The sequence below is a fragment of the Neophocaena asiaeorientalis genome, unplaced genomic scaffold (genome assembly GCF_003031525.2).
Source record: "Neophocaena asiaeorientalis asiaeorientalis breed wild unplaced genomic scaffold, Neophocaena_asiaeorientalis_V1.1 scaffold114, whole genome shotgun sequence".
Taxonomy (NCBI): Eukaryota; Metazoa; Chordata; class Mammalia; order Artiodactyla; family Phocoenidae; genus Neophocaena; species Neophocaena asiaeorientalis.
Window position 1 is genome coordinate 11,530,150 of NW_020173116.1, and position 11,145 is coordinate 11,541,294.

General features: G+C 47.6%; 1 protein-coding gene across 16 annotated transcripts in view; it reads left to right on the plus strand.

Moving 5' to 3' along the window:
* The window catches only part of MAP4K4 (mitogen-activated protein kinase kinase kinase kinase 4), a 172,066-nt gene that overhangs the window by 73,631 nt on the left and 87,290 nt on the right, over window positions 1–11,145 (plus strand). For 15 of the 16 annotated variants that reach the window (XM_024743681.1, XM_024743672.1, XM_024743670.1 and 12 more), the window contains exon 2: window positions 7,573–7,629. In XM_024743681.1, coding sequence (XP_024599449.1) covers window positions 7,615–7,629 — 15 coding nt within the window. In that variant the 5' untranslated portion in view covers window positions 7,573–7,614. Of the gene's footprint in view, window positions 1–6,383; window positions 6,412–7,572; window positions 7,630–11,145 lie in introns of those variants that run through there. The other variant, XM_024743667.1, reaches the window with a different exon arrangement.

Below are 11,145 nucleotides of genomic sequence, written 5' to 3' on the forward strand. Positions count from 1 at the left end.
CTGGCATGCGGAGCCCAGATGACTGGGCGCTTTCTTTGTTGGAGTCAGAATGTTGCTGCCTGACGTAATATTCCCTGCGGCTGTCACTTAATTGCCAGGACAGGATGGTAGTTGATGTTCATGATGTTTTCCCTGAGCCGTTAAGAAAAGCATCTTTAATGTCCTCAAGATTTCAGGCTTTAGAAAGATTTCCATCCAGATTGGTCTCTTAAAGAAAAAAAAAGATGTATTGCATAAATTACTTCACTTTTACTACCTACTCGTTCACTGGGGGTGGGCGCGGGGTAGCGGGGGTCGCAACCCTGCTATTGGTTTTGGCTGTTTCATTCTTCGTAGAAGTTAAAAGTCTGCACGTTCTCTGCTACTGAGGCATAAATTTCTTTAAAGGGAGTGTTGGTGCAGGGTGAGGCAGCTCCAATCTAAGAAAGGCAGAATTCTACACGGAGGTCTTCGTTTTAAACACTTCAGGGAATAGAAGCGTGGTTCTCTGACTAAATCACGAGTCTTGATCTCATAACACTCACATATTCCTGTGCTTTCTCTCTCTCCCTGCTCATCCACAGCCCTGAACGTGGAACGGAGGGAGAGGCAGATGAACAGATCTTGATTATAATAATAAATAGTAGTCACAAATAAATAAACAAATAATAAATAGTACTGGGTCTGGGCTTGGGAGGGGGAGTGTGATCCCAAAGTGTGTCACTGGGATCCTGTCGCCCTTATTCCTACTCTGGCGTCAGGAGGTGGTTAGGAGACCGAGTTCCTTCCCCGAAGTGCTCTAAGCTGTCTCTCTCCCGCGTTAATTACATGGCTCGTGGGGTGCTGTCTGGGTAACACACCCTCTCCCTCTGGTTACATTTTGGATTTTTTTGCGGACATTTCCTGGAAAAGAACACTCATGAGTGGGGTCTGTGGTCTTGGGATTTACAGTGCAGAACCAGGTAAGCTGGTCTTTGCCGTTGGGGTGGATGGACGTGGAACCTTAGAAAGTGGTCAGTGCATCTCCTGGTGCTGAGCTCATGCTGTCCCTCACGTGGTCAGGTCGGTTTCATGTTTGCCCTTTAAAACAAGGACATATAAGGGGGAATTATAATTGGAATCAAAACATTTTTAAAGACTTAATTTGTAAAGAGCAGTTTTAGGTTCCCAGCAAAATTGAGAGGAAGGTACAGAGATTTCCTATACAGCCCTGTTCCCACATTTGCATAACCCTCCCCCATTATTAGCACCCCTCCCCCCCACGGTACAGGTGTTAAAACTGATGAACCTGCATTGACACATCGCAATCATTCGCTTTACATTAGGGTTCACTCTCGCTGTTGTACATTCTGTGAGTTTGGACAGTATATGATGACGTAAATCCATCATTATAGTATTGTATGGAGCATTTTCACTGCCCTAAAAATCTGTGTGCTCTGTCATCTCCCTTCCCCACTGGAATTTTTAAGTAAACTGTCAGTGATGTGAGTGAGACATCTGGGGAGAGAATCGACAGACCAGGTTTGGCTGAGCCACTAAATGGTCTCCTTTCTGCTCCCTGGGTTTACTTTCTCATCTGTAAACTCAACCATTTTGATGAACTGGGCTTGCCTGTTCTTTGAGCTTTCGGACATTTCAGAACATAGTTACATGTTTTTGTGACACACATAATTGCCATTTGTTAGAACATGTTTGTTACGAGTCTGACCTTTGCACACCGAAACCCCAGCTAAGACAATGAGTGCATATCTTCATGGTAACAAATACTATGTAGTCCAGAAACGATATGAGAACTTGAATTTGGGCTTTCTCATACAAGCGTGGACAAGCGGTTTTCAAAATTCAGAATGCATAGGAATCACTAGAGATGGGATTAAAAAGTCATGGATTCCTGCACTCCACTTACAGAAGTCTCACGTTTGGGCCTGAATCATTGGGTTCCCCCCTTCCCCTGGCCTGGCGACGCCTGCACACGTGTCCCTTTCTGGGATTCGGTGAGGATGCTTTCCAGTTCAGATCTCAAGGGGTCCACCTCCTGCCCCCTGCAATCTCTGGGGCTACCGGGCAGTCCTTGCAGACCCCCTGCGGCCCTCACAGTGGTGTCTTTCTGACTTAAAGGCACCTCGCGTCACCCAGAGCCGTTGGCTTCACCCTGTCCTGTTTCCTGAGTGTTCCTGCTACAGAGTAGTATTTTTCTGTCACCATGTAACGCTCCTTCTCGTGGACTGTTTTGCAACCTTCAGCCACCAGCTCCCTGAAGGCGGGGGTGGGGGGGGGCTCTCCCTTCACCGGTTAAGTGCAGCCCGCCCTCTGCTTACTGAGGTTGGCGTTGATGGGCTTTGCTCTTAAGCAAATAGAAAGCCAACTTCAGGCAGCTAATCTGCAAAGTTTTCTTTCAGATTAAACTCAGCAGGAAGCAAAGGCATCGTGATCTCCAGTGCTGCGCTCACATACCTTCAGATTCCCTAGAGAATTCCCTTCGGGATGTTCTTTCATTGGCTTTTGCTGGTTTCTCATGAGAGAGAAAGGCCAGGGATTGAAAATCAGTTTTTATTATTGGCTACTGCATTGCCAAGTTTGGTTATAATCACTTAAGGTATTTAAGCTGCAGAACGCTAGCCTTGGCACCCCCCTCTGGAAGTTGGTTCAGTAGGACACTTGCGGTCCTTTCTCTCTGAAGGTCCACAGCCTGGTGTAGGGAACAGGTCTGCGTGTGAGTCCTGAGCTGGTTAACTTAATCCTCTCCAAGCCTCACTTTTTCCATCTGTAAAATGGGGATAACGGTACCCATGCTGGGTTGTGTGAGGAGTAAAGGATAACGCACACAAAGCTCTTTTGTTCACTAAATGTCGCAAGAGTGGGGACATCTTGGTGCCCCGTGTCCTGTCCTCACGGCCTGTCTCCAGGTGTCCTTGCTGGAGTTCAGGCTGTGAGTGCACACACACAAGTTCAGGCTTGTGGAGGCAAGAAAATACCTGTCATCCCTAAGGTGTGTTTCCCTGCCGCTCATAGTGTCACAGACTCAAGAGATCCCCTTCTTTGACTTTCCTGCCTGAGTTTCCTCTTGTGGATGAGACCCCGGAATATTTGCCTCCCAGTGAGCATACTTTTTTGGTCCAGCAAAGTGCTTGCAACGTAACAGTTATTCAATAAATATTTGTGGAACAAAGGAAGTTCCAAGAACTGTAGTAAGAAAAGATGAATCATGATCCCTGACCAGAAGAAAATGAAATTAATGTTTGCAAACCAATTAGACACCATGATAATTGAGAAGTGCTGGGTCTGAATTTCAGTTTCCCTAAGCTAGACTTTTATGCACTACAAAATATCAAAAATAGTTTTTCTTTCAGGACCAATGTTAGGCATATTTTAAGTTTTAGGGGCAATAAGAATGTACCACTGAACTCTTTGCAAAAGATTTCTCCCTTCTCAGTTGTTTTCTGGAAAAAAATTTTTTTTTAAGGAGTTCACAATTTCAGTCATAGATATAAAGAGCTTAAATGCTTTGTTTTGCTAATTGGAAGAGTTAAGATAAAAAAGGTTTACTAGTTCCTTTCTTGTTTCTCTGGGTCAGGGATAGGAGGGCTCCGGGTGCCTAAAGGAAGTAACATAAATATCACTGAAATAATGCAAGAGTACGGAAAGGGTACATTACATTGTAGACTTCTTGCTTCTGCGTGAAAAAGTAAACATAGAAGTTGTGTTCAGTCGTTTCAAACAATCACGAGCACCATCGCAGCGAGCATACTTATTCATCAAATGCATTTTAATGGAGTTATCGGGGTTCTAGGTAAAGATGATGCAGCGTGCGGTAGCTTCCTAGTACTTGGCGGTAGTGGAAAATTAGGAGGATAGGAACCTCACCATCTTTTTCGCTTGGGATTTAAAAGCTTCCCTTGAATGCTGCTGTTCCTTCTGCCGTTGGCTCCTCTCTGTGGCTTACAGACAGACTTCATTAGAGGCAGACAGACAGGCTACCACAGTGTCCGCATCTTAAAACCATGTGGTGGCGTGTGTTTTCCTTTCTTTTCCTTCTTGGAACTTGTGTCATAAATGTAATACGTATTTGCAAATGCAAGGTGGCAGTTTCGACTCAGGAACATGCAGGAGAGTTGACAATTAGGGCATTTTCCTCAGCTTGGACGCCTGCTGAGGGTAGTTTGAGTTTTCCTTTTAGAAAGAGAAACACGCGTTTTCCTCATTTAAAGACCAGAAAGGAATCAGGTGCCACGAAGTTTGTTCCTTTGCCCATGATCACACACATATTAACACTCGGTGCATTCGGCTGGAGCTTTCTTCCTCAGGCTATTTTGTTGGCCCTTTTGGTTCCTTGACCCAAAGATGGCCCAATTCAGCACATAGGCTATGACTTCTGTTAGTTTCACATTTGGAGGTTTTCTTTTTTTCTTCTTCTTTAAAAAAAAAAAAAAAAACAATTAGAGAAGTACATTATTTTAGCACCCCACTGTATTGGCCAGCCTTTTGAAAATAGAAATGGGCCGACATTGGCTGGGTTTGAGATGGTTGCAGGTGTAACTAGGGAGCAGGGTCAGGGACTCGGCGTGGCTCTCTCGTTGTGGGGAGAGGAAGGCCGTCCCCTGGGTGCTCTCTGGGTGCCAGGGGTGATGTCTGGGTGGAGACGCCGTGTACTTTATTTATAGCCTGCCTTATTCTAGAAGGGGCTTTAGGTCCCTTAGCACACTGGATCCCACAGGAAGCTTGTAGAAGTAATAAGCAGCTTTTCCAAGGAAATTACAGCAGTTGAGGTAGCAGAGGAATGAGAGTCCAAGGCTGCCTAGTCCCAGATTTGTTTCTTCCAGCATGTTGTCTTGATTCTTGGGAGGGAAGCAGAATTCTTAGTTTCCTGATTTAAATTTAAACTCAAATGGACCTAATTCTGAAAGACCTGGTGTGTGTTAGTGAAGGCTACTGCCTTTGCGTGGGCTGTCCTTCAACACAAAAATAATGATTTGTTGTTAGGTCCTAATTCCATCCTCCCTCAGTGAGGGAGTCTCATTCTACGTGAACAAATAGAGTGAACCCACGACCCTCAGCTATCACACCATCGTCATACTGCTGAGGCTGAAGGATACACGGTGGCTTTGAGTTCAGGCGTTGAGGGAGAAAAGGAAGATGCCTCTAATTTAGAAACATCTAGGGAGGTTTTTCTATCGGCCTCTGGGTTTTCCTGAGGATCAGATGCTCAGAAGGCCGTCCTTCCTCCCCATCTCACCGACACACATCTGTCTCACCACCTGCCCTCTTGAAAAGCGGGGAAGCCGGACAACTCTCTGGGCGTTCCCTCTCATCGCTTGGTTCCATCTGCGAGAAGTCTGCTGCGGTAATTTGGACATGACCCCACTGCAGGAAGAGTAACGGGCATTTGTTTTCAGATGTGTGGGCTGACCAGGGGTGAAGGAACTGGTCTTCGCGTCCCTTACGTGGAAAGGCCTGAAGGGTTACTTTGTTCTCTTAAGTTCTCCTCTTTGTTCGTGGATTCTTGGAAGTTATACCTTGGCTTCAGGACTGTGTTGCCCGTCTGTGCTAATAAATCCACCTCCTGCCATCGATGGAGGGAAACAAGGTGCAGCCTTATTTTATCACCAGGGTTGCACTTGACCCTGTGCCATGTGCTGTCCTTTGCCCCTCGGTTGTTCTTACTGACACCCCTGTGACGTGGACAGTGTTGTCACCCCACTGACAGGGGACGAACGTCCCCGAGTGGAGGAGATGCCGGGTGGGCACAGCCGTGGTGCCCGAGCCGGGCCGGGAGCTCTGTCCTGCAGCTGCAGAGGGTCATCGGCTCCGTGTGTCCGTGTGAGCACAGCTGTGGGTACCGCGCTCAGAACGGTGAGCTTCCAGAGCCTGGAACCCACGGGTGGAAACTTGAAACGAGCGAGTCAGAGGTGGACACATCCACGAACGCTGGCTGTTAGACGGACAGGGAGTAAGTAAACCGTGGCCATTCGAGTCGGACATGTGGGCCTGGGTGCCGTGAGCAGATGGCTATTTCCTGACACAGGGTTGGTCTCCCCCCCGCCGTCTCCACGGTGGGGCTGTTCCCCGTGCCAGGTGGCCCCTCGGGCCACGTCATGTGCCGAGTGGGGACCGACAGACAGGGTGACGTTCCTTTCAGGATCGTGAGTCACCCAGCTGTGAACAGAGCCGCGGTGCAGGCTGTGCCCTGGGCTCTGGGGATGCAGGGCAGTGTGACGTGGGCACGAGGGCCAGTGGGCCTGGGGACGCTGGGTGGCTGGAAGGCCATTTGGGGAGTGGCATTGGGGCCGGTGACCAGGCAGGAGGCGGGGCTCCTGGGACGGGCCCGCGTGGGACCCCGCACCGCCTGCTGCAGAGGCAGAGCTTCTACAGATGTCTGACCGTGGATGCCGGGATGGGGCCACCCTTCTGAGCCCGAGGACGGGGGCTCTGCAGGTGGGTGATGCTGGAACGAGGTTCTGGGCCTGTGGGCTTTATTTGCCCTGCTTTCCCCTGTCTAGGCTGTCGCCCAACCCTGCTTGGTGAGCTCCTGGGCCGGCGCTGGACCCCATCCCGCTGTGACCACAGAGAGTTGAGAGAGAGTTGTAATTCAGTGTCATATTCATGGAACTGTTTTGTCCGAGTTGTAATTTGAGTCCCTGCCCAAGCTTTCCAGAATAAGTGGAGAGCTTTCCTCAGGTTTCAGGTTCTAAAGTTCACAGCTCTTTCCATCACGAGGCCACAAGCGAGGCTGGCTCTCGGAGACTGTGGGGACGTGCGTGCTGTTTCACGTTGGCGGCGGCAGGAGCGTATTCCACAAAGCCCTTGAGGAGCCGGTGCTCACGATGTCAGGGTAGCTCTTTGTTGCTCTCCTGAGAGATGCCCAGCAGAGCGTTGCAAGATGGGTAGGGATTAAGTCCCTCCCTCCTGGTCTGGGGGAGGGGACAGGAGAGCTGCATCAGGCTTGTTTGAAATGCTCGTGATATAAATGGATAACAAACGTTTAGGTTCTAGACTGGGAATTACGACACAGCTGCAAGACCGCGCTCTCTCTGTGCCCCCCATCTCTTTGTGCACCCGCTTTATTCCGAGTAATTATGCTCCAGCCTCCCTGCATTGGGATCACAGGAAAGCTTCGAAGGAGACTCTCAGTATAACTTGTAAAATCAAGTAATGGGTATTGGGGGTATATGAGCGGAAAATGACTGTTACCCATTTTTGACAATAAATGATATCCAGACTTTTCTGGTCATTTCCTTCATGTGGAATGTTGAGAAGGGAAGGCTGGTCAACCTGATGTATGGAAGAAAACATTATTTAAGTTGTTCAGATTGAGAAGTAATGATGCGTAAATGAAGCCCGGGAAAGAAAGAGGGAAGTGATTCTTTATCAAAACTCCTTTGTTCTACTGATGGTTTGGTTTATTTATTAAGTGGGGTTCACGAGTCTTACAAACCAACAGAACCATCCTGTTCTATTGGAGAGCATAGGACTCTTTCATCATCAGTTTTGGGGAAAAAGTACAGAAGAGGTGACTTGCCGAAACGTCGGCCATTCTGTACTAATGACTGTGCAGAACAGCCGTGCCCATTCTCTTTTCTTTTTTCTGTTTTTCAGGGTCGACACGTTAAAACAGGTCAGCTGGCAGCCATCAAAGTTATGGATGTTACTGAGGTAAGCTTGGGTCACAAGTGTTTTTAAAGAAATCGTTAGATAAAAAACAAGGATCCTCCTGTCTCTCCAGCCCACCATTTAAAAGGAATTGTTGTGTTTGGAGAATCGATCTTAAGCAAATTGCATTCATGTGACACCATGGGTTCAGAAGGGCCAGCAGATGAGCTGGCTGGGGTTGTTGCAGATGGGTCCCAAGTAACTAAGAATCAGTAGCATTTTCTTAAAAAAAAAAAAAAAAAAAAAAAAAAAGCACATCTGAGTGATGTCATCCGTGACAATATAATGGACCATAATTGGAAACATCTTCTCTAATGGCAAAGAAAAGATTTGAGAAGGGATCACAGAGGTCACCTGAGTAGGGAGGTTGAGGTTGGTGGGTGGGAAAAGCTTCTCTGGGGTATTAGGGCCACATTTGGGCCATTTCTTTTATTTTTAACATGGGGAAGGAAAACAGATACAGCCAAGTTCCCAGAGGTTTGAAAACAGAAACATCTGCTAGAATGCTGAGCAGATTGTTGGCAAAATTTAGTAGCAAAAAATAGTCCTTGAAATGGTCACATGAGGATTTACTGTGTAGCTTTAGATGGGAAAGAGGAGAAATTAACTCTAATGAAAGGTAGGTGTGTGTGAGCCCGCGTGTGTGCGTGTACCTATACTCATGGGTCCACATTTAATTAAAAAAAAAAATAGCCATGGGTTATAATGAGCCCGATCCATCTTACTTTAAATTATTTTCATCTGAAACTTTATCCGCTCACGATTGCTTCTAAGTTGCCTAATTATGAATAAGATTTACATCATATATCACAGATTCTACAGTGAGTTAACCAGAAACCGTGAGGATTTGGGATGCCTTTAAATCACGCCCTGATCTCCTAAGCCTGGGGTCCATGGAGGGCGAAAATGGCTAAACTGGTCTCAGGTGTGCGGTTGATCAGCTCGAGGGGCGGCTCCCCCACCCTCTTCTCCCCTCGGTCTCTAGTAACACGCTCATCGCCAGCATGCATATTGTTTTAGTAAGAGTTAGAAATGTTGTCTCTGGATCACGGGGCAACTGCTAGAACCTTATACAGATATTTGAAGATGTGACGTTTTATGCCGTGACTGCTCTCTTTCCTCTGTCATTTTTTAATAATGGAAAAGTACCATTGCTTGGCTGGCCAGAAGATTCTTGTAACCTCCTGGGCGATTTCTGTTGCGTGCTAGCGATCCTGTTGGATTCTTTCCAGTGAAATGCTAATTTTAAGATTACAGAGCAGTGAAGGAGCCGCCAATTCTGACTTCCTGTGACTTAAATACCACAGTCGGTTATTGATGAAGTGCCACAGTGCGTGGACCGATCGGGGCCCTGCCCACCGGGCCTCTGTTCACGCTTCCGTGCGGGTGGCCGGTGGTATAGCTGGAGGCTGCGTCGTCTGACAGTTATCCGCACCCTCCTGACTCGGCTACTGCCAGACTTGGGGTACCATTTTTAACGTAATCTTTGGGAATTCTATGACGCATTTGCCAGCCCTGAGAGTTGAGGTTCTTTCCTGGCTTCAGCCCATGCTGCCCTGGCTGACACGCTGCTGACATGTCCAAGGGCCTCGAAGTGAGCTTGTCAGCTCTGTGGATGTCCTGTGCAACGTATGACCATTGCTTTAAAGTAAAAAGGCACGTTAAATCCTCATTCTTCCCCCACTTAGCGTCATCACTGTTGGTGCCCTGGTGCGTTTCCTCACCATCATCTCTCTGTGAGCACGGCTGTAAAACACGTACCCGTGTGTGTAATAGACACTTTTGGTGAGCTGCATACAAGAGGTGTTTCCTTGCCTGAAAAAATCAGGCAGTGTTGGACAAGTGCACTTTCAAGATTCCTTTAAAAATAATTATGCAGAACCCCTGTGTTCAGGTAAAATGAAAACCAGACGGTGAGTCTTCAGAACAAAATACAAACCCAATCAACCATTTACTGTGTTGGCCTCTCAGTACTGTTTCTTGTGTGCCGTTTTCATGTAGTGTCCTCACTAGAGAGTGACCTTGGTGCTGTAGCTTGGGGCACACTCAGCGCCCCGAGCAAGTGTGATTGCGGGTGGAGAGCTTGTGTAGCTGGGCCCCTGGAGAGCAGGCCTCCCACCCTCCACATCAAGGGCCTGCCTCTCGGCTCTTCTTGCAAAGTTGAGGGCATTGGCCGGCGTGGGACCTGGGAGCAGGCTGGCAGGAGGGAGAATTTGCAGCTGATGTTTCTTGTTGCAGCTCCAGCAGGAGGGGCTGTTGCAGAGGGTTCTGTGGCTGAGAGCGGGGTCCTGCGTGGTTTCAGACTCGACTCAGTTTCATCTCGGGAGCAAAAAGGTGTGGATGCGTATCCTTAAGAAGCGTCACAGACTCATCCTGCTGGTTGAGCCTGTTCCTTAGGTGAAATTGAGAGGCAGCTACCAGGCTACCGGTTATTCCTCAGGTTCCGAAGGCCAGAGGAGAGCAGGTGTGGGGAGGGAGGTGGCCCGGCTGCTCTGCCCCCAGCTGTGAGCTCTCAGCAGCCCTGAATAAACGCACTCCAGGCCGGCTGCCCCGAGTCCGCGTTACCTGCCACGCTTGATTATGTGACCCTGGAAAACAAAGCAGACCGAGAATTCACGTTTCACCCTGGGGTGAGGTGCCAGGGGCTGTCTGGGAAACTGAGGGGTCTGGAAAGGGGGCATTTATTTGCTCGAGATGGACAAATGTCTTTATGTTTCTTCTTGGGCTTGAACTATTTTAAGAATCGATTTTCTTTAGGATTTTGAAGGGTTCTTTTTAAAGAAAGTGTGTCACTTATCTGATTGGTGGTGGGAAGGGTTGAAGGACGTGTTCAAACTGGACAAGACCAGGACATGAGATCTATAATGTGTTGTTTTTGTTTTTTAGATAATTATAGATTCACAAGAATTTGCAGGAAAGTATACAGGGAAGCTCCTTGTACCCTGCACCCAGTTTCCCCCAGGGGTAACATCTTGTATAACTGTAATACAGTGTCACAACTGAAGTCCTGCACAAAACAAAGCCAGCTAAGGATTTGACCAGGACTCCAGTGTTTGTTAGATAGATTATAGCAGGTATGTCTGCCTGCATGGCTTAGAACCAAGGCAGCCACGGAGAGTCGGCACTGATACAGTCCACAGAGCTTCTTCAGACTTCCCCAGTTTGACATGGGCATGTGCGTGCCTGGTGTGATGCGTTTTGAGGGATACTTGAGTTGGTTGTTTGAATTCTTGATAGCCCCTTCATTTCAGTCTTTGGGTCTCAGTGTCAAACTTGTATTATTCCCATCACGTATAAGGGACTGAGTTTGTTTCTTGCAGTTGGGGTATCACATTGTTTCTGTTTAACACTCTGGAAGGTAAAAAAAAAAAAAAAAAAAAAAAAAAAATTTTTTAAATTTCCTGATGTTGGGTTGTATTTCTCGAGATTGAGCATTTATAAAGCTTAGGATGTGGGCTGCTTGGAAGTGGCTAGCCCAATAGGTAGTCTGTAGAAAAAGTATGGGCTGCCAAGGCCTGG